Genomic DNA, 23,724 nt, shown 5'->3' with positions numbered 1-23,724 from the left:
ATGGCAGGACTCCTTCATCTGGCCTCTGGTGATCTTCCTGCTCTCCTGCTGCATTTACCCGCTGGCGTCGAGCTGTGCTCACACCTTCAGCAGCATGTCGGTGCGGGCGCGCCACATCTGCTTCTTCTTTGACTACGGTGCCCTCAGTTTCTACAGCCTGGGTAAGTGAATGTGTCCTCCGTGCACATAATGTTGTCACTGATCCTTTGTCAGTAATTTAACAACTAAGATTCAGAAACTCAACCACATATGCATGGGAGTGTCTTAAAACTGTGTACGCCTTTTTCAACTCTAGAGGAATCTGACAACGAAGTGAAATCAAATTTAATCAAAACAAAATGTGCTGCATTTGTGTGTGAATGTTTTAGAGGTAGCAAAATTCTGCCTATCAAATCATTTAGAAGTAAAAAGACAGCAACGGGGATAACCTACTCTAAATATTATACAGTAATGATGCATTCTCAATATGATCTGACTTTTTTTGTAAAGCTTTAATGATAAGTTTGGGGCACTGATTGAATCTTTGTTGTGCTTTTTTAAGGACGTAGGCCTACACTAGTTAGTGGTGGAGTTATTTTGGGTGGCATTATATGGACAGGTGTCTGAAATAGTCTAATGTAAATGGTGGACAGAATATCATAAAAGATAAATCCTTCAGAATGGAGAGTACAGATACTGATAAAATACTGTATCAAATGTTTTACCAACTATTCAGATAGTGTGGATACTTGTTATCATTACTGTTATTACCATCAGTAGTTTTATTGTTGATTTATAGTTTTTTGTTTCTGTAGTTTGCTTTTTTCTTTTCTTTTGCCTTGGATTTGAATAACATGTGTTTTACATTATCATATAATGTATGTTTGTGTGGACCCCAGGAAGAGTCTAGCTTAGTAGCTAATGGGGATACAAATAAATAAATACAGAAATAGCATTAGAAGTTAATAAACTGTTGATGTGTCCTGCTGCAGGGTCAGCTATCACCTATTCAGCGTATGTTTTCCCGGACAAGTGGGTGAACAGCTTCTTCCATCAATGTTACGTCCCCATCGCTGTGCTCAACACCGTCATCTGCACCAGCATGGCCTGCTACTCCAGGTATGACGAGAACATTCATTTTACACAGCGAGTGATACATTTTAATGTTCTCTTTAATAAAAAAAACAAAAGAGTAACATGTTAACATGCTAGCATGCTTATTCATTATAAAATGCTAACATTTGCTAGCCCAAATTTTAAGTCACATAAGCATTTGTTCCTCTAAGAGATCAAATAAAGTTGTTTTACATTACCACTGTTAAGGTTTTTACAAAATGATCTGTTACTCAAACGTACAGAAATACCTTAGCATGATAACAAGCTAATTTGCTAAATGCTAGATGTTAGCATGTTCGAATGTTGAATGTTACATGCTAAGCTTCAGCAAATTTACATTGAATGGTTGTTAACACATGCATGGTAACATATAGTATATTACATTGAACTAATTCAAATTAAATCATCCCTAGTGCAGTGACCGTTCAAAATCTGTGATGAAGACAACTTCACACTCAACACTGAGCTTTCTTGATTCCTGAGAAATACACCTGCCATGACGCTGCGTCTTCCGGCAATGTTAGGGTTTACGCAGCATTTGCTAACAGCTATTTGGGACCAGGCTATTTCCAGGAACAGAAGCGTTCATTCCGAGAGTTAGACAACATTTGAAGCTTGAAATAAAGAAGAAGACTGCAGCCTATTAATCCCAGAGAGGATATACAGATTTTTTACTCTGTTGTCATTTTTCCAACTACGGGGATTTGTACCGGCGAGCTTTTGGTTCCCAAGCTAAGTCCCCACAAAATTAACTTCTGCTCCAAATGTTTGATTTTAGTTATAATCTCCATTTTCCCTTCATTTTATTATTCAGTGTTTTGTAAATAAGGATAATGTACTTCAACAGTCTAGTTATGGACCGCGTCCATGACAACATTTTAATATGACTGGTCTCAAATATTTGTGATGCATTTGAGTAACTGTGTTAAATCCTGTCAAACAGCCTGATCACTGTGGTTGGCAAGGAATAAAAGGCAGGATGGGGGATGTAGCTACCCATTCTGTATCAAATCAGCACTTTCATTTAAAACAATTATCACATTTTTAGCACTGTTATCTCTACATGTACTGGATTAATGTTGGCTCGGTACGGCTAATTTATTGTTCTTTCACTCATCTCTCCCCACTGCTAAGGCTTGGCCTACCATTTCTACAATATAATCTTGACACCGTAAAGAGGTAAAGACAATGCATTTGCTAAAATCTGACACTATTCTGTTAAAATTTTGTTTATTATTTATTAATGATGGTAGCAACTGCAATTTCCTCCTTTTAAAATGTGTGATTGTTGACATGTCTTCAGATGGACTTCCTTCCATGGACATTGTTGACTTTCATGAATTGAGCAACTCTCTGTTTAATCTGATGGGCGTTACCTAAGCGTGACTTTAGGGACCATCCCTAAACAGTGATTTACTCAGAGTGTAGTTTCAACTCAGCCGGCAAAACACGTTCTGTAACAACTGACTCACTGACTTGTGTTCTGGTATTATGTAATATGTGCATAGTAACTTTATAAACAGTGAGAGTTCTGTAAAGTATTTATGTGCTGCTCAGAGAACACGTCATATTTCACAAGTCATCACATTGAATAATTGTATACATATATACATTTCCAGCACTGTGTCCTCAGTTTAGTTTGCCATGCTGTTTAAGGAGGACATTTAAACTGGACTCACATGGATTACTATGCACATATGTCTGGTATTGGATCCGTCTAACATTCTCATAATTATGGTATTAACAGTGGTGGTGCTGTGCAAGAAGTTTCCACATATCTTCCTCTACGGCTATAACATGGTGTAACCATGAGGAATAGTCACTGAATATAAGTATTGTTTGTCATTATTATAAAATAACATATTTTCTCTTTTATTTCAGATTCCCCGAGAGCCAGAGTCCAAAGTTCAGCAAATATCTCCGTGTTGTTGCCTTTGCCTACCCCTTCCTGTTCGACAACATTCCTCTCTTCTACAGGGTATGACCACACGTGTGTCTTCACACAAAAGGGATGTGTGTCTCCAAAGTGTCACAGCTAACTTTACATTTTTTGGACATTATTTGAAAACACAAGTCTGGAACTGCAATGACTTTTTCTGTGAAACAGTCATAAATTACACAACAAAATCAGACATTTTCTTATAAAGTGCTCCGTGGTTACACTTTCATTACTTAATGTTAATGCCCATGAGAAGGGTTAGAACAAGTAAAAGTTTACGCGTTCACCCTTGAGACAAAAGCCACAGTCTTATCTTGCAAGTTCCCCAGCAGCTCCATTAACACAGGGGACCTGTTTTCACCTGCTTTTAACATCCGTCCTGAGTGATCAGATCACAAGTGGACAGCTCTCAGTGCGTCTGCTCACACCTGGAAGCAGAATGTGTCTCCACACGTGTCCACTTGGGATCTGATTGCACTTCCATGCTCTGTATGTAAATAAAAGTGTGCATATAATCTAACAAATTGTATATTATTTTAGATAATCTTGATACGTGTGTGTGTTGGGAATTAGCCATTTTCTCTTGATTCGCTCTGATATTTTGTTTTTGTATAGTGTAGTGAGTAGTGCAGCTAATTAAATTGATGTCAGTTGCACTGTTTTATGGGTATTATGTGTTGAGACGGGGCTAATATTTGTAAAACATTTCTCTTGTGTTGTTCTTTCACTTAAAAAAAGGAAATTTGAAAATTGGTAATAATGGGGAAAGCACTGTACGCTGTTAAATGTGTGTGTTGTATCCACAGGTGTTTCTGTGTGAAGGAGATGGCTGTACAGACAACGATACCAACATCCTCCACTACAACCACATCGCCTTGGCTCTCCTCACAGGCTTTCTGTTTGCCACACATTTACCTGAGCGCCTGGCACCGGGCAGCTTTGACTACATAGGTAAGACTGATCTGAGGAGAATCAGTTGTTTCTGCCATTAGAATGTTAAACATCGGTTTGTTTGCCCCATAAATAGGCCTGAAGCTAGCTAAAAACATTACATTTAAGCATGCCAAAGGATTATTTTAGCTCTTAGTAAGCTAATGTTAGCTATGTTAGCAAGTTAAGACACTTGCAAACATAATACCGCAGAGCTTTCTGATATATCCACACGGGAGTGCACCTATGTTCCCGGGTCCTGTGCTCCCCGCTCGATGTTCCCTGCTGTTCACAGAAAGGGTCCTTTGTTCCCCAGTTTGTTATTTTTTCCACAATCAGTGCCGAACGGCAAATGTGCCTTTTTAGGCCCTTACACTACCTCCTAACCGTAACCCCTAACCCTAACAAAATGCTGAATTAAATCAGCGAATGCGTAAGCTTATGCAACCAGGGAACTATGTTTCCATGCAGGAAACATAGGACCCAGGGAACATAGGGATGACCCCATCCACACCATATACCATACACATATAGTATATAAAGATGGATGGCTTGACAGCTCCCCAAAGTACACCTTAAATACATATTATTTTTTTTAACCAAAAATGGTTTCTCTCAAGTTAGGTAGTTTTTATGATGCTGGTGTATGTTCAAGTCATTCATTTTTCTGTTCTTTGCTAGCAGTCAGAACTGACAAGGAGTCACGCAGTACAAAGCCAGTGGAGAGTGCTCACTCGTTTTCCCCTGCGGTGTGTGCAGGGCTTGAATGTGCTCATCCGTACAGGTTTATTACCTGGTTGCAATGACCAATCAGAGCAGACTGGGCTTTTTCAGCAGGGAGGCTTTAAGAGAGAGGCGTTTCAGCCAGAGGGAATACCTTATTTATACAGTCTATGGGGAATACAGATATATTCAGAAAGACAGTCTGAGAAAAATAATGTGTTTTTTGAACATTAACGCATGCAAACCTGTTCTAGTAGAAATCCAAAATATAACTAGAAACCTCAAAATGAGCATAACCTGGGACCTTTTAGTAACTTAAACCTGTTCTCAAACTTTGTGAAACAATGGATTCACATTAGCAAATTAAGTGTATTATCATTTGTTTTAAACATTGTGAAATAATGCATAAACCACCTCCACATTTTTCAATTCTGCTTAAATCGTCTGTGACTCACTGGTGAGGGCTTGAATTTATTTACTGCTACTGTTTCTACTGTGACATGTCACCGTGCTGCCTGAGCTCAAACACGACTCGACTGCTCCCTCTGCAGGTCACAGCCATCAACTCTTCCATGTGTGCGGCATCCTCGGCACCCACTTCCAGATGAAGGCCATTGAACAGGACATGGTGACGCGCCGCCCCTGGCTCCCTGAACACTCCATACCCATCACCTTTGCCAACTCAGTGGGTGCAGCTCTACTGTGTTTGGTGGTGAATTTGATTATCATCATCCTCTACAGTCTACCTCTCCTCTCTGCTCCAGTCAGTCAAGAAAAGAAACATGATAATGGTCCGAAGAAAGCCTCAGCCAAACTCTGCCCCTGCTGGTAATTCTCAGGTGTCAAAAGTCACGACCGAGCCATCCGAGCTGGTCACGAGACACACAGACATGTGGAAAAATGCATTATGGGTGATATAAAAACATTTTAAAGAACACAGCTATGAGGAGCTGGTGTACTAATTAAGCAAATCATAACATGCAGTTGGCACAAAACTGAACTATGGTATTCAGCCTTCAGACATCACTGTGGGGACTGCTGCTACATGTGTGGATAAAATGAAAATAAGAGCGTAAGTTGCACAAGCACAAAATGGAAATGTAACAAAATGTTTGTTTCCATGAAATGTAATGAATCCAAATGTTTCTGAGGGATTTGCTGAAGGCTACAAATGTAGCACGTTTGCTACATTATGAAGCAGTTATGTAAATGTTTTAACCTTAATTATCTGATTTCCACACACGTGGGGTATGAGGAAACTGTCACTGCAGGGAAGGAAAACTATGTAAAATTCAAAGTGCTAATTTCACTGTCCATTTTAAATTATATTGCTGCATTTGGACAGCGTTCATATTTATAGTACTTGTGCATGTGCACAGCCTATTGGATTGTAACATGAAACATGTCAACACAAAAGAGACAGTTATGACAAGGGAAGAAAAATGTTTTGCTCTGGAGTTTGAACTGCTGGCAAAGTAGTGACTTAATGAATTAGTGAACTTAATGAAGTTTAGTTACTGTGAGTGTTGGATATGAAATACAGAGTAAATGTTTTCGGAGAAGTTTATTTCCCCCTTATATGACTGCTGTTTCTGTCCCCGTAGGCCTGTGAGACATGTCACATTGTGCACTTGATGTAAAACTGACAGTATTTATGTGCAATGTTATTTATTTTTCAAATAAACTATTAAACAAACCTGCCTGCATGTCATTCTAATTTGTAACTTATTTGATTAAGTTTAAGTTATGTTCATAAAGTTTTTTAAAGATTAACAGACAAAGTAATTTCAGTTTTTTCTGGTCAGAAATAGTTATTTTTTATATACATATATAAACATAAATACCATAACAAACTTTTCAAAGAAAAGGAACATGAACACATTGACATGCAATCATATTATAATTTACACTGATTCATTATTATGCAGCTAACTGTTTATGAATTAATATATAGGATAAGAGAATCAAACCAAAAATAATTAAATCAATCAAACGTTGTGCAATTTCCAGTTTGGGATCATTAAAAAATTTTCTATTCTATTTTTATTCTAAACTACAAAAAAAAAACAACGTAAAATGCAATTTCACGGATGAGGCGGGACTTCCGCTGCTGGACCTCCGCGTCCGCTCTGTGATTGGTTGAAATACCAGGCACTCGGAACTACGTCACCACAGAGGGAATTTTTCAAATCTTGAAGAGGCGCTCTGTGTCCAGTGGCGAAGAGCTCAACAACACGAACGATGCAGAGACCGAAGTGAGTATTAACACATTTAATATGGAGCTCGATAAACGACCATCAATGTACAACTAGGCGCTGGGTTCAAACCAGCGAAATCATCCACGTAACTAACGTAACCGTCTAACTGTTAGCTGTTGTTAGCTGTGTAGAATTAGCTTCGTAATGTTAGCATGACGTTAGCTTGCTGGGTAGTCAGCAGCTAACGCTAGTTGACTGTTTGGCTGCTGGTCGGTGTTCAACAAGTTGGTCTTCTAATAAAGATATTCAAGCTCATTCTCTCACTAAGTGGTCATGTAAAGTTGTATCAGGGTTAGGCAGTGGGGGGTTTATAAAGTTAGCTACATTTTGTCAAGACAAAGCAAGTTTGTTTGTATACCACAATTCAACAACAAGGTAATTCAAAGTGCTTTACATTGAACCTTAAAAGCACTGGACAGAAACGCATATAAAATGACATTTAAGAACACTGGGCAAGTACAATTATTACAATTTTAAGAAAAGTGCTAAACATATAAAAGAGTATTTGAGTAACATAAGTCAAAGACCATTGCAAGACATGTAGTTGCAGTGCAGGCAGTTGCATTTTTTTTGTTTGTTTACTGAAAAGCAGCGTCAAAAAAAGTCTGAAGTCTAGTTTTAAAAGAACCAAGAGTTGCAGTAGACCCGCAGTTTTCTGGGAGTTTGTTTCAGATATGTGGAGCATAACAACTGAACGCTGCCTCTTCATGTTTAGTCCTGACTCTGGGGACACAGAGCAGACCTGTCCCATGTTTAGTCCTGACTCTGGGGACACAGAGCACACCTGTCCTGACTCTGGGGACACAGAGCACACCTGTCCTGACTCTGGGGACACAGAGCACACCTGTCCTGACTCTGGGGACACAGAGCACACCTGTCCCATGTTTAGTCCTGACTCTGGGGACACAGAGCAGACCTGTCCCATGTTTAGTCCTGACTCTGGGGACACAGAGCAGACCTGTCCCATGTTTAGTCCTGACTCTGGGGACACAGAGCAGACCTGTCCCATGTTTAGTCCTGACCCTGGGGACACAGAGCACACCTGTCCCATGTTTAGTCCTGACTCTGGGGACACAGAGCACACCTGTCCCATGTTTAGTCCTGATTCTGGGGACACAGAGCACACCTGTCCCATGTTTAGTCCTGACTCTGGGGACACAGAGCAGACCTGTCCCATGTTTAGTCCTGACTCTGGGGACACAGAGCAGACCTGTCCCACAGGATCTGAGAGGTCTGGATGGTTCGTAGCTGAGCAGAAGATCTGAAATGTATTTTGGTCCTAAACCATTCATTGCTTTGTAAACCAACAGAAGTATTTTGAAATCAATTCTTTGACAGACTAATTTCAGTCTGCCCAAAAGGTTATTATGATCTGAAATATTGGTAAAATTAAACACTTGGTGGTAGGACATCATATTTGTGTTGTAGGTCTTTCAACAACAAGGTTATTCAGAGGGCTTCACATAAATCATTAAAAGCACTGGACAGAATCGCATATAAAAAACATTAATATAAAATATATATATTAATATTAATATTGAATACCTTCTAAAAAATGTGTATTCCCCTATAACTATTTGATGGAAAGAAGACTTTAGTTATGATCTGAAACATTTGCAAAATTAAACACTTGATGGTATAAGTACATTAATCGCATTGTGTAAAGGAAAAAGTGCTATGTAAACTAAATGCCTGATTATCATGATTATTAATTGTGATCATTACACTTTAAAGAGGGGGAATTCTAAATAACTTACAACAAAAGGTGCAAGACAACAACTTGCGTCCCCAACTTAACGCAAAAACCTTTTCCCGTCTCTACATGACAATACACAAAATCATAAGGATATATTTTGTGTGTGAGTTTGGGGATGATTTGGACCTCAGAATGTGAGCTAGGTAATGTTTAGATATCCACTATCTACATAGTATAGGCTAAGTTACTTAGGTGAACTATCTGGATTGTTAGTCATGTGTCTGTAGAAGAACCTCTCTTGTGTTTGAGATTGATTCTGTGTTTCTTTATCACTTACAGCAAAGGGAGGACGCCTCGGAGGCTCGGCCAAAAAAAGGCATCCAGCATAGACAAAGATCCTGTTGGAGTAAGTGAACATCACATACTTTATTTCTCAAGCTGAAACAATATCACACTGCCGTCACAGTAAAAGGCAGCTTGTTTCACTATTTAAGCCCTAAATAGAAATCAATGAAACACTCACCCTAAAGCTCCGTTTACGTCAGAAGTAGAAATTTGTGGAGTTGAGTGACATCATCGTGGGCTGATTGAGCCTCAAGATGCATTCAAATGAGGTTTATTTGACTGTGTTTTATCCAGTTGTGCTGGCTTCATCACAGTTTACCTCATCTCTTCATTCATCTTTGTAGGTATACTGTCGTATACGTCCACTTGGAGCAGAAGATAAGGAATGTTGTGTTGAGATGATCAGCAGCTCCACCATTCAGCTACATGCTCCTGATGGCCTCAAAGCCAACCGCAATGGAGAATACAAAGAGGTAAGTGTGTTCCAGCCCTGTGTTTGTTTTTGTTCCCTCTTTGTATTTCTAATATATGCTGTCTGTATAATATTTGTTGTTTATATACCTTGAGTTTTGTTACAAAAATAATTCCCCCCTGCGATTATTAAAGTATTTCTGATTCTCTTTATATCTCACTCAAAGGCGTTTGTCCAAACAGGCAGGTAAACAGAACCATCATGCCACCAGTGATGCATTGCAGTTGTCCTCCGCAGATATCTGCTTTATAATTTGTGTTGTCAAATGACCGTAATGGTTTTGCAAAGACAATAAAATTGCATAGTGATACTGAACAAATCCATAAAGGTGGTTTGATCATAGCTGTATTCAGTAGATACCTTTTATAGTCACTGAGAGGTTTGATACATAATAATAATTTGTCCATTTCCTGTTAAATGCCATTCACGTGTACTCTTTGTTTCTCTTTGTCTATCCTTTAGACGCAGTACTCCTTTAAAAAAGTATTTGGTATTAATACCAATCAAATGGAGCTGTTTGAGGATGTTGCCAAGCCTCTGATAGAGGACCTTATTCATTGTAAAAATGGTAAGTGAATTGAAGTTTATTTTGGTTTGTTTTTTGCATGACATTTATGATGAGCACTGTGCATAATCCCATTAATTGACTTTGTATCCTCTCCGGGGTTGAAAAAAACCCGAACATTCTTGGAAAATAAATTCGATAATGATTAAAGACTGACTAGGATTTAGACGGTTGGATAAAAAATATAATCACATTTGTGTTTTTTATCAGACATGATATATCACCAACATCCCTCCTAGTGCTCTCACTGAAAAGTTATGATGTTTCATGTTCATAGGTCTACTGTTTACATATGGTGTAACTGGAAGTGGTAAGACCTTCACCATGACTGGCTCACCTGGGGAAGGGGGACTCCTTCCCCGCTCCCTAGACATGCTCTTCAACAGCATCAGCCCCTTTCAGGCCAAAAGATTTGTAAGACTTTCCCTCATTAATGTTTTGTATAGTTGGTCTTCTAATGAAATGCATAACATTTTTGGAAAAGTGTGGTACGTTTACCTGACCTTTTTAAATGTTTTTTTAAACAGGTGTTTAAACCAGATGAAAAAAATGGGATGGAGATCCAGTGTCAAGTTGATGCGCTCCTGGAGAGGCAGAAGCGAGACAGTCAGTCGTCTGTACCCAAAACACCATCCTCCAGGTAGCTATGAGGAACTGTATTTCACATTTTACTTTCTTGGCTATTTATGGTGTTCATACGTACAGCTGAAATTAGAGGGAACTGAATTTAAACATGTTTACTGCCGTTAATGATATTGCTCTTTTTTTGGTGTATTTTTAGGCAGAAAGCTGACCCAGAGTTTGCAGATATGATCAGCTCGGGGGAGGCGTGTAAATCTGACAATGTGGACGAAGACAGTTGTTACAGCGTTTTTGTGTCCTACATCGAGATCTACAACAACTACATCTATGATCTCCTCGAAGATGCTCCTTTTGACCCAATCAGACCAAAGTAAGAGACTGGATTTCATATCAGTGTATGCTTTTTGAAACACAATATGTATGTGTATATGTACAAGGCTTATTTGTACCCAGGTTCTTGTAAGAGATGACTCTGTCAACAAATGCACCCTAACAATTACACGCTACGAAATGTGATCTACAAATGTTTATCTATTAGTTGTGCAACCATGCTAGTCTGCGTTACACCCACTTTGACTGTGCTCCATGTATGTGCTGAACAAGTTTATTGAGACACCTTTTTTGTGTTGACAAGATGTACTTTTAAAAATCCTGTTTTTGTTAGGTGGCTTGGTGGAAGCACGCCTGTGCGGAACAATGAGTTCATGTATGTGGCCAGTGAAAGTACATCACACTGTACTCTGTTTATCTGTAGCCGTAACCTGGCTGTAGCTGCTGTCACATAGGTCATCAGTTTATTTCCATCCCATTAATCCAAAACCCTGTAAAATAGCATCTATGTAGCTTCCTATGTGCCATGTTGGTGGCTTCAAAGATTGCCTCCCTGATTGGCTGTTGCTGTGTGGAAACTTATAACGTCCCTGAATGGCTCAAGCTTGTGTGTATACCCAGTGTGCATGTGTCTGTACCCCTGAATGTGTCTCCCTAGATTGTATTGTATCTTAACGTTGACACTAACATTAAGTATTTGTCATTTTTAGCTTTTTGCTGCTTGTTTTACTAAAGCAACACATCATTGTGTTACGTGATGTTGATTCTTCTCATTAACTTGTTTCAGACCACCTCAGTCCAAGATGCTCCGTGAAGATCAGAATCATAACATGTATGTGGCTGGCTGCACAGAAGTTGAGGTCAAATCTACAGAGGAGGCTTTTGAAGTTTTTTGGAAGGGTGAGTCATAATAAAAACTTTCTTTTTCCCCCAACACGCAGGCCAATTACAATTACACTACTACTAAACTTCTGTTTTGGATATAAGCAGGCAGCTATGACCTTTTATTACAGTGTCCATGCAGAGCTGACGCTGCTGATTGAGATATAGTGTCCACTGGCCATCATCTGTTTATATTTATTTTACAAATCAAATCAGCAGGAATAATCGCAATTGACATTTAAAAGAAATGATTTGACTTAAAATGTTACAGTTGTTGTTAATGTCGCACATTGCATAAATGATGCCCTGCTGTGTCTCCAGGACAAAAGAAAAGGAGGATAGCCAACACTGAACTCAACCGTGAATCCAGTCGCTCACACAGTGTCTTCACCGTAAAGCTGGCCCAGGCACCACTTGATGCGGATGGGGACCATATTCTGCAGGTGATGGATGTTTTTGTTTTTATGATGAAATCAGAATCTTTGTCATTATACTGCTACACAAGACAACAATACAACGAAAACATGATTGGAATCCATGATATTAAAAACAATATAAAAGAAAGTCAAAATAAGAGAAGTACTCCAATGATAAATATTTATTTTATAGAAAGCAAGTGAATCCCTTGTAATATTCATTTTAAGCTATTCGACTATGACAAATAAATACACGTCATGTGTCATGAAGGATTCCAGCTGTTGTTTGGTGACGCTAACAGCATGTTATTAAATTGCAGGACAAAAACCAGGTGAATGTGAGTCAGCTGTGTCTGGTTGACCTGGCAGGCAGTGAGCGCACCAGCAGAACCAGAGCAGAGGGAAACCGTCTCCGTGAAGCAGGTCAGTTTATTCCTTACCGTGGGCTTCTGACAAATGTCAACCAGAGGTATTTTTTTGGTGTATCAACAGATTTCCAATGTGTTAAGTAAACGTTTTAAGTAATGTTTCATATACAGGTAATATTAACCAGTCCTTGATGACCCTGCGCACATGTATGGAAGTCCTGCGTGAAAACCAGATGTGTGGAACTAACAAGGTTGATATTTTATCCTGTGTTCATCATTTTAATATATGTTTTTAACTTTTCAGTTCTATGTAGAGATAATCTTTTTATTATTATATATTAGATGCAGTTTCACAAAACCTTTACTTTGTTCCAGATGGTGCCATACCGGGACTCTAAAGTTACACATCTGTTTAAAAACTACTTTGATGGAGAAGGAAAAGTCAAGATGGTCATCTGTGTCAACCCAAAGGCTGATGATTATGACGAAACTATGGTAAGACATTGTAATTGTGTTGCAAAAAGGCTTGGGTATGAAATCTTACCTGCTTTCCAAGAAGAAAAGTATCTTATCATTTGCAAGTCTGAACGATTGTATTCCTTTTCTCAACAAGATCCACCAAATTCCAACACATTTCCTCCAAATCTACTGAAAACACTACTAAAACACCAAGATTTTATTTGTAACACTGCTGGGGGCTTTTAGGAGATTAGGGGGTGTATGTCTAATAGTATTCCATTGTTTGTGCCGCAGCTGGTGATGCGCTTTGCAGAGATGACCCAGGAGGTGGAGGTGGCACGGCCAGTTGACCGGCCAATCTGCGGCCTTGCTGCAGGACGCAGACACAGAAACCGGGCCTTCAGGGATGAGCTCTCACGTCGCCTTGAAGAGCGAGATGGTCCGGGTAATGCCGGTAAATCACCCTCACATCTGTGGTGCCAGTACCATGTCACGTTGAATTATTTCAGAAATTAAGCATTTTTATTTTAGTATCTACACAAACTTTCAGTGACTTATTCTTGTTCACATAGTAGATGACCCAGCTCTGCTGAATCAGCTCATTGAAAGCATTCCAGCCCTGCCTCGTTGTGAGGTGGTTGACCCGGCTGATGATCAGACGCTGCCCCGTCTGATTGAGGTCCTGGAAAGGAGGCACCGTGTCCGTCAGATGATGACAGAGCAGTTCAACAAAACCGGTACAGGCCCATTTTCTACGCCAAAAATAATTGTCGTGTTTATAGAGAATCTACTTCACTGCTGATTTAGGCTGAGATGAATTTCTTTATTATTTTTTTTTCAGTTCAGCAATGATGCATCAGTATGTTTAAAAGAGGCAACATTTATTTAAACTGATTTATTCAGACTGTTTAAAAACCCCTGTAAGGACAGGCATTGGAAATTAGCAACAGCTATAAATGCTCTGATGCTGTACATTGGAGATTTGTTGTTTAAAGTGTCTATATGGTAGCATCTGTCCCTATCCAATGAACATTAAATTAAAATAATGGCAGTACTCCACTCTAGGTTAGCCACTGAATTGGGATAGAAGGTTGTGTCTGGTCACTGAGCGTATTCTTTTGAAAGGTCAGTTTTGTAGAAGTAAAAAAAAACAACATTTCAAGCCATATATGTAATTTCTCCTGCAGCCAGTACACTGAAGTCCATGCTTCAGCAGTTTGACGGTCAGCTCAATGCAAAGGAGACGTTCCTTCATGATCAGCGAAACAAACTGAGTGAGAAAGACAAAGTCATCATCAGCCAGAGGTCGGAGCTCGAGCGATTAGATAAAAAATCCAAAACGCTGGAATACAAGGTATCTCCTTCACTTCATCTTTTTTGTGTTTTTTTGTTTATAATAGCTTGAATTGACTGACTTTTATCCCTCACATTACCCATCCTTCTCTTCAGATCGATATCCTGCAAAAGACAACGGACATGTATGAACACGACAAGCGCTCACTTCAGCAGGAGCTGGAGACCCGCGAACAACGGTTTCAGAGAGAGCTGTCGGAGAGGAAGCGCATGGAGCAGCGCATGCATGGCATGGTGACAGACACCAAACACAAGTGGGAGAAGGAGTGTGTAAGTGGATTTATTTAGGGAACTAGCACTACTATGTTGGGGTTTTTATATTGAGGGCTAGTTCATACTTGTCCATTACTTACAGCAGTGGAGCTGTATCTGTGTTTGTACCATGTTGTCCATTTCATATATTACTCGCCTAGTGTGGCATACAATCACTGCTCAAACAAGTAAAAGAAACAGCACCAAAACATTGTATGATTCTTTGTGCATTAAAAAACATAATGTAGGGCAATGTTAGATTAACAAGCAAAACCACAGTTTGATGAAATAATTCATGGCCTCTGCTTAAAGCAAAGGACAGGACATTAACATTACTCACCAAAGCCGTTTTTTGGAAATGCACAGTACCAACATAAATATTACTTTAATAATACTAATAATAGAGTTTAGAGCATATACCAAATAAGATAAATTGGAGATGCACTGATAAAGAATTTCTGGTCAGATAACACAGACTGATGATTATTGGTTTGTTTTGGCTGTTACTGATACTATCAATGATATATTTTATACTATGTTATATAAGAAATGTAAACATGTGAGGCAAAATGTATTAAAACACCAATATTGAGAAAGCCTTCACTGTCCTTAGAATAAATTATTTGTAATTATATTACAAAAAAAAATCATATTTGTTTGTAACGATACATTTAATTAGTCGATTAATCAAAAATCATAACCGGCCATATTGATAACAATAATTACATTTTCTTTTTTATTGGCGACTGATATATAGTTAATTCCTAATAAAATACAAGAAGCTTGTTTACTTCATTATAAAAGTAGCTGTGGGGCTGTGACAGAAAAAGTAAACCTTTTTGAAGGGACAAAAAAATAGATACTGTCTATCGCAATGTTTTGCTCCTCAAACTGTTCATTTAGAAATGCCACAAACCTGAGAATGTTGTCATACTGAATTAGATGAGACTTTTCTGTTGATTGTTTCCGGCTGATGTTTTCTAACTAGGAGAGGCGAGTGAATGCCAAGCAGCTGGAGATGCAGAACAAGCTGTGGGTGAAGGATGAAAAGTTGAAGCAGCTGAAGGCCATAGTGACAGAGAGTAGCAGTGGTAGTGGCGGCAGCGGCGACAGTGGGCTTCCCACTGAACGCTCAGAGAAACCGGAGAGGCCGTCAAGAGAGAGGGATCACAACCTGGGTCAGAAGAGATCTCCCTCACCATCGCCTCTTCACGTGAGTTATTTACTTTGTGGCCTCTTCCATCAGTGCACACTTCATCACACTTATGAAATTTTACTTAATGTGGAAATTCTGCATGCTACTAATTATTGTGATGATCTTAAATGATTTTTGTGCTTACTGTACACAGCAGCTTATTTTCTATCACCCTGTTGTATTTGTGTTGATCTGGAGCCCCTAACATCCACAATGCTTGGCCCCATTCCCTCATCACTTTTCAGGACTTCAGACAAACTCCTTCCCACCCAAATCGAGCCAATGTTAGGGCAGTTCAGGACGCTTACCCTACTTCCACAACCCCCTCCTCCTCCTCCTCCTCCTCCTCCTCCTCAGTCTATCCCTCAGTAGCCTCCTGCGTCTCTGACTGGGAGCACAGGTTTCCTGTAGAATCAGGCAGCCAAGCTAGGAGCCGGACTCCTGCCCCGTGCCACGGCACCAGCAGCGTGGGTCGCAGGAGAGGCCAGCGCTGGGTCGCAGACACTGACGCCTCTGCTACGACTCTTGTCTATGGGCTCAACCTAGAGGCAGGCACAAGGGTTAGTGTGTGTGCTAGAGCCTAAATGTCCTTAAGGATGTTTAGTCTTTCTCTGCAAGTCTGTAGTTTGTGTAGCACTGCACTCGTAATGTTATCAGTAGATGTCTGCTTGTTTAGAAATGCATCAAGTAGAAGCACTGCATCAGTGTAGGCTGGTGTTTCTCTCACCCAGAGGCCCTCTCATCTGTCATGCTCTTGACTTGCATCTTGCGCCTCAGTAGTAGTTAAATCACATTTGTAAATAATTCTGTTGCTTATTGCCAAGTGCTCTCTAGAAATGCTTTATCCTTGTACTGTATCATCACAAATTTCAGTAGCACCACTTAAAAATGACAAAGAGACAATAACCACTAAAGCAGCAGCCATATTGAACATTTGAGAAGACTAATGCGGACAGTTTAATGTTTATTAACCAGTAATTCATAATAAGTAGACCTGAAATGGGCCAGAATAAAAACACTTAAAACCTAAAGCATCGTTGCACTCTGCATGGAGTGATTTCACGTTGCATCACCCCTGATGGGTTTCAGTGTACTTAGCCTGAACAAACATCTGGAGTGTTCCACTTTTAACAATTGCTATAATCAAAAAATAGTTTCCATCTCGTGCTCATTTTCATGTCTTCATGGGATTGGAAAGACATTTATGGGTTTAAACTACAGCCTTCAGTTGACTTAATGGACCGGAGTAAGACATGGTATGACTGTACACATGTGGACCAAACCACCAAATTAAAACCTGCAGCTCCACAATGAGATACTTCTGACGAAAATATGCACATGTGCAACTGTTTGGTCTTTGGGTTAAGGTCAGAGTCAGGCCTTTGATTTGCTTTTAACTAACTAAATTATAGTTATACCTAGCCCAGTTCCAGATTTCTGAATTGCTGCCAACATTTCTGCAGTGATTCAAATAATGTATGATTAATGAAGTGAAACAAAAGAGAGTTTAACTACTACTACTATGTATGGATGTAATCTTCTTTCCACCGTGGGCCATGCAAAATTTGGAATTGGGATCACCAAGTCATAGCGGAGGTCCTTATTGACCCACTCAGTATGCTGGGACCAAATGTCTAAGACTTTACTGTATCAGTTGCCATTTTAAAACAAAGAGATGTCCCCTGTGTTTTAAAAAAAACCTATTTAACTCTGCAAACCACATCTGTATTCTGTTTGCATGGAGTCTTGATTGCTAGACCCATATACACACGACCGTTGCACTGCTTTGCATGATAATTCCTATTAACTCTACTGGGCTGTTTTCAACACAGTGTGTGTGTTTTTATTTTAAGAAAATATGTATTGCTGGAAGGCCAGAATATTGTTTATTTGGGGTGTGATTTGAGTCTGGATTTCGAGGGCTGGAAATTCTTATTCCCCCTGAAATGTAAAAATTAATATAAGTGAATTCTCTCTGGTGGGCAGTGCCCTGTCCATCTTGGACTTCCAGTAGTACATTTATTTTCAACACACGCTAACACCCTCTAATAATCAACCCTCACTACTAACCCCCGACAAACGTTAAATTGTCCCTGCTGGTGTCACTTGTGAATAACTTCCTGGTTTGTCTTTCTCACGCTGGGATCACCAGACGGCCCCTCCAGTTCATCCAACGCACAGGCGCTCACACTCTGCGGGTGGGGAGAAATGGGTAGACCACAAACCATCTTCTAATTTGGACCTAGACACTGTCATGCAGCCAATCATACCCAATGCAATCAAGGTGTCGACCCCGAACGAGAAAGCTCTGTCTAAATGCCAAAAGTATGTGCTAAGACATCAAGAGCTTGCCTCAGACGGGGAGATCGAGACCAAATTGATCAAGGTAAAAAGTACATAATTGCTTAATTTAAGACTTCTGATTATTTCAAATTTTGCATGAATTTGACTATGACCTTCTCATCGAGGTCCTGTTTTAGATATTACTGGGACACTGCTACCACTTTCACTGTTGATTTGTGAGTACGTTTGTTCTTGTATTCTCCTTTTGACACTCATGTGAGTTGTTTTTTTTTTTTTACTTCCTCAGGGCAATGTTTTCAAGACCAGAGGCGGAGGACAAGCTGTGCAGTTCACTGACATTGAGACACTAAAACAAGAGTGCACGGCATCATCCAGGTACAGTATTTGCCCTCTGCAGGTAGAGCAATGTGACAGTTTATTTCTACTGTATCAAATGTAATGACTGAATGCTTGCCATACAACTAGCTTTAATGTTTGATAGTATTATGTCATGATTTCAGGTCTGACCTTAATCAATTATTCGTTCAGAGACACACTTATAGAGACAAACCCCCTGTTAACTTATTTGTAGTTTAAAGTTTGACCCTTAAAGATACACTGTCTGAATGAAGGGAAAAAGCATTGTATCTCTCTGTCCTCTCAAAAACTATTGCACCATTTCCCGGTGATTGCCTTCTCAGTCGCAGCTAACAGAATTTTAATGAGGTATCAGTCTCCACATTGAACACTTTCCCCGGTCAGGGCCCAGATATAAAACCACAAATGTCTCTGGTTATTCATAAACCAATATAGTTTTCAGCTCTGCCCATACATCATCCCAGTATATTCTCATTTTTGTATGATCTACATTTATGTCTCAACACGGTCTCCAGCATGTCTGTTGTGTTGAAGAAAATGTACTTTTAGATTTGGGAGTTATAAAGAATCTGACTATGTTCTTTCAGCTAAATTATTCCCACATCCTGGAGCTGGTGGTTGATTTTGTGTGTTACATGTATTAAACAAGTTTTCTTTCTTTGTTTCAGTCGCAAGAGGCGATCGGGCTCTGGAGAAGGACCAGCTCAAATGGAGGACATCGAAAACAGGGTAAGCTCTTGATAAATTAAACAAAAATACAAAAAAGAAATTCAATATGATGATTTATCCTCTTTCAGTGGAATCGATATTATGGGACAAAAATATTGAGATTTGGTGATAAACAATTCGTTCGTCTAAACTGATAATAAGCACATTAACTCAATTTGGGTTTATTTTAGAAAATCTTATCTGAAATACCTGAGGGATTTTCCCACAGTTAAATGTTGTCAACATCAACTGATATCATCACTCAGTATTTCACAGGCGTGCGCAGATATACTGAGATAAAATCCTTCTTCCGTATCGTTTGGAAGGAGATATACCGTCGAGACTACTGCATTACAGCAATATTTAGGTCATTTGGACGAGGCTTTATGTTTTGAGAAAATATTTATTCAGACCGGAGTATCCAAAAATTGTTGCTTCCAGGTGGTTATTTCATTTAACTATTTATCTCTGGAATAACCAGAAAACATGCTTTGTCCTGATGCTATATTGTGATTCTATATCGTTATTGGGATAGAAATGTTAGCCATATTGCCCAGTCCTAATGTATAATTATAATACTCTTCTACACTATTATTATTAGGGTCTTTAGCCAGTTATTTTCAAAGGCATATTTAATATGAATTGTATAGTTTGATGTGTGTTTGCGTTTAATTAATGTGTCCACCCTTCTCAACTTTGTCCTTCCATTAGGCTCCAGGGACGAGTTCAGGCCTTGGGTATCAAAAGTAAGTCAATAAAATCACGTTTGTGTTTGTTTGTGTGTATGCACCGTTAACGATACCAGCTCTTGGATTTAAATAAGGGTTAATAATGTGGTTATTTTCTTATCTTCTTCCAGACGCAGAAAGCCTTAAGCTGCATATGAAGCACATATGAAGGAAATTTCTCTTCTTGAAAACATGTAAGATTCTGCCTGACTATCAGAGCACTGAAGGAACCGCCATGTGAAACTATGCATCTTTTTGAGTCAAGGCATTTTTCAATTATGACTGATCTTATTATAAACTATTAGGGTGCTATTCTAATTGAAGGAATTAAACCGTGTTGAATATTTAAATAGTAATTTGCCCGATTAGTCAGCTTTTTCCTTTTTGAATGCTAGAATTATTACATATTATAGACATGGGCATATTACAGAGTCCAATATGAACGTTCACTGTCTGTTTTACAGCTATCCAAAGACTAGAATATTTGAGCTTTTGAACAATAGAAAATGTATATTTTTTTACTTCAGTGTCACCGTTTTTCATTTATTGGATGTTACACTGAGCATTTGACTGATTACAAAAAATACAGAACATAACGCAGTTGTTTTATAGTTATAATTTGTAGACCTGTAAATATCGAGCTGCTTAGTTTGTTTTGCTGGAATTAATTTTGCTGTAACTGAGTAAATATTATGAAGCCTTTTACTTGTGTCTATTGAAACAACTCCTGAGATGTGTAACACACTACCCTTTTTGCTGGTATTAAATCTATACAAACGTGATTCAAACACCAATTGTCGCCATAATGACTTCTTAATCCACGAAAGAGACGTTTGAAGCATCTTTTTAACAGGGGAGTCGCGGTTCTCCAGATCCACAATATGATTAAACTTCAGATTTAAAGGTGACGATTTGATTCAATTTTCAGTTTTGCCATTGTTAGCCCATAGAGTCTTGGTTCGTAAAGCTCAACAGATCGTTGGTTTCAGAGCTGTCATTTACAGATTTATTAAAATTCTAGGCCACATGGTATTAAGTACGATGTAACTGCCATATTTCTTTGGGGATGTACTACACTAAGCCCACATGGCTAATTAAAAAAGCTCATATTGAACAATTTTCTATTCAGAACTGAAATTGTGACCCCCTAATATTGAAGGCTTTTTTAAAAATGAAAACTATAAAAGGTTTGTTAGAGTAAATGTTGATTTTGAAGCTGCTGTAAAATAAGTATTGGTATTGAAATGTCCTCTGCATATTTAATCACAGTAGAAGAAAACAAGGCAGACAAAATAAATGCTAATTGTTCTTAGTTTGTTGATTTGTGTTCATCGGTTTTACCCTGACTAAATGAAAGAGCAGCACACCTGTACAACGACCATATCGAAAGGTGTGTAGGAGAAAACGTCCGCACATTGTTCTCTTCACTTGCAGTCAGAGATATATATTTAACTTCAGTACAAAGACCATGAGATTATTTTTACCTTTTGTTTGGGAGCAGCTCTAGAAGATGTTTATATGGTGCCATTATGTGTAGATATATTGTACTTTATGGATTCAATGAAAGATGTCAGTCTGTAGTGTGACCTGTATCGTCCACGTAGGTCAAGTAGTATTTAATATAGTTTTATAAAATAAACTGATGAAGGTCTGTGTACTGACATGTCAGGAAATATTAAGTATCTGGCTGCACGTGTACAGGAGTCTTCTGTTTAGTATTTTCAACTTTAACAGAAATACGGTCAAAGTTCAATCCTGAGGATATTGGATAGTAAAAATAATTTAATTGCATCCATGTTGTGCTAGAAATGATACCGTTTAATTAATCTTGATGGCGAGAGTCAATAAGCTGTACAAATGGAGACTAACTCCACTAGCAAGAGGTCAAACACACATTTCCGCCGACTTCATGTCAAAGTCACAATGACCCACTCAGCCTAAAGTCAAAGGCTGGCTTTCAGGCTAAGCACGCAGTTTGCTGACAAGTCGACACTTTATGCCTGTTTGTGCAACATTTTTGGCCTGTCAACAGGTGAGAAATGTCAAACCAAACTACACAACTAAGTAGAAGCATACACACTAGCAAGTCTGTATATATTTTTTCTCTCACCTCTGCTAAAATCCCATGAACTGTAGCTCTCTGCTTAAACTCTGGTCGTGTAAAATTCCACCAGCATATTTCAAATGCTTTTGAGGTCGTCCGTTTTTGGGTGACTGTTAAAGCATCCGCTTCTGGGAGCAATGTGTCATCATCCAGCCAATAAAAAGTGCGACGTCTGAACAATAAAAGTCTTTGTAGAGCACAGTCAGTTCTTTAATCCTGTTTTCCTGGGTGATTGTGTTTGTCGGTTTATGCTCTGTAGTTTCACAAAGGGTCATTCATGGCAACGTACTGCGCTGTGTTCTGAATATTCACAAGAGCAAGACGATGTTTTTCAAACTTTAATCTGACCTTTCTGTTAAAACAACTAGTAGTTTAGATCTCTAAGCAGAAACGCCCCATCTCAGAGGTAGTTTGTTGGGCTGGTTGCAGCGTTTATTAATATTATTGTGCTGAAAGTAGCAGTACAGTTTGTACGTAGTAACTATTAACATCAATATGAAGAGCTCTTTTCCAAAACGGGATAAAAGCCAAATTTAAAAAAAATTAGTTTGTCATGTCACTTTGCTGTATACAAACCCTATTCACTGCTTCATCAGTGTTTAATGCCAAATCGCTATATTTCCTTGTTTAAAATGGTCCTCAAGATGAATGCGATATGTCCTCTCGACCAATCAGAATTCAGTGCGATCCAACATGGCGGCGCTCTGAAGCGGGAGAGTTTTTTGTTTCGTCCGTTCAACACGTTCAGACTGAGCCATAAAAACCATTTTGATAAGATACATTGAATATTAACCAAATGTGTGGGTCTGGGTTAAAAATGTAATTTTCCTGAAAACTATTAAAATGGATTTATAGCGTTTTGGAAAAGAGCTTCTCATATGTAAAATGCATAGTTTGTTTGGTCATGCAGAGGGGGCAGAAGTCTATAATGTGAACAGCAGGGGGAACTATTTTCCTTTTGCATGCACATATTTCCAAACCGGTCATTGAGGAATATGTGCTTCAGATCTGCTGCAAATGCCTGAAACTTGGGCTTGCATCTTCTTGAGGCTGAACCTTGGGTAATGTTTATTATCACTTAAAGAGAAGCTCTTTCTCTAAGTAACTTTCCACATCTGAAATGACCAAATAATGCAATGAGTTTGGCAGTCGTCCATTTATAAGCGTGATGCTCCTCGCTAAGTCACTACCACTGACTTCAGGGAGATTTGTGCTTTTCCCATGATGCCCTGCTGCCTCGTTGGCATCATTTCCCAGTGAATGCCTGGACAACCAGGATGATGAGGTCACTGATTTGCAGAACGTCTTTTCTGCCTGGATGATGAGCTGTCATTAATGTCTCTTTAGGATTGAAATTGCCGCATTTTCACTTCACAGTAAATGAAGCTGAAAAGTACGCGTGGAAATGGGCAATGTGCACTTGGCAAATTGGCTGTTGGAGGCAATTAGGTTGCTGGAACTGGCTGCTCAAATATGAGCTGGGGTTTTCTTTTCTCTTTAGAGGCAACTGAACATGACTGTCTGCTCACTTAAACTTGTTTTATGAAGTGTGACTGACATGGGGGGTAAAATGTAATTTTGAATAATAAGCCTTTATGATTACAAATATTGGGTGTTCTGTATGTATATGTGTATAATTGATAACAGTATTTAGTTGGGGGAA

The 23,724-nt window shown here is 39.0% G+C and overlaps 2 protein-coding genes across 3 annotated transcripts in view; both read left to right on the top strand.

Moving 5' to 3' along the window:
• Positions 1-6,376, top strand: part of paqr5b (progestin and adipoQ receptor family member Vb) — a 10,895-nt gene extending 4,519 nt beyond the window's left edge. The window contains exons 3-8 of one of the 2 annotated variants that reach the window (XM_083926074.1): positions 1-161; positions 972-1,098; positions 2,230-2,274; positions 2,977-3,073; positions 3,841-3,985; positions 5,239-6,376. The exon at positions 1-161 is cut by the window's left edge and continues 45 nt beyond it. In XM_083926074.1, the coding sequence (XP_083782200.1) occupies positions 1-161; positions 972-1,098; positions 2,230-2,274; positions 2,977-3,073; positions 3,841-3,985; positions 5,239-5,519 (856 nt within the window). In that variant the 3' untranslated portion in view covers positions 5,520-6,376. The remainder of the gene's footprint in view (positions 162-971; positions 1,099-2,229; positions 2,275-2,976; positions 3,074-3,840; positions 3,986-5,238) is intronic. The other variant, XM_083926075.1, reaches the window with a different exon arrangement.
• A 552-nt stretch (positions 6,377-6,928) lies between these two features.
• LOC310949868 (kinesin-like protein KIF23) lies at positions 6,929-20,197 on the top strand (the record flags this gene model as incomplete). Its single annotated transcript, XM_083917466.1, has 23 exons — positions 6,929-6,942; positions 8,981-9,047; positions 9,331-9,459; positions 9,921-10,026; positions 10,301-10,437; positions 10,551-10,663; positions 10,805-10,975; positions 11,723-11,835; positions 12,139-12,260; positions 12,554-12,656; positions 12,773-12,852; positions 12,977-13,096; positions 13,355-13,514; positions 13,633-13,797; positions 14,248-14,414; positions 14,510-14,683; positions 15,654-15,872; positions 16,106-16,420; positions 18,013-18,246; positions 18,451-18,539; positions 19,190-19,250; positions 19,941-19,975; positions 20,089-20,197. The coding sequence occupies 23 exons, from the start codon at positions 6,929-6,931 to the stop codon at positions 20,102-20,104; spliced, it is 2,910 nt and encodes a 969-aa protein (XP_083773592.1). The 3' UTR covers positions 20,105-20,197.
• Positions 20,198-23,724: the final 3,527 nt, after the last annotated feature.

This window comes from Echiichthys vipera (genome assembly GCF_963691815.1).
Source record: "Echiichthys vipera genome assembly, chromosome: 1".
Classification (NCBI taxonomy): domain Eukaryota; kingdom Metazoa; phylum Chordata; class Actinopteri; order Perciformes; family Trachinidae; genus Echiichthys; species Echiichthys vipera.
Note: the sequence above shows the minus strand (reverse complement) of the source record. Positions and strands in the feature narration are given on the sequence as shown.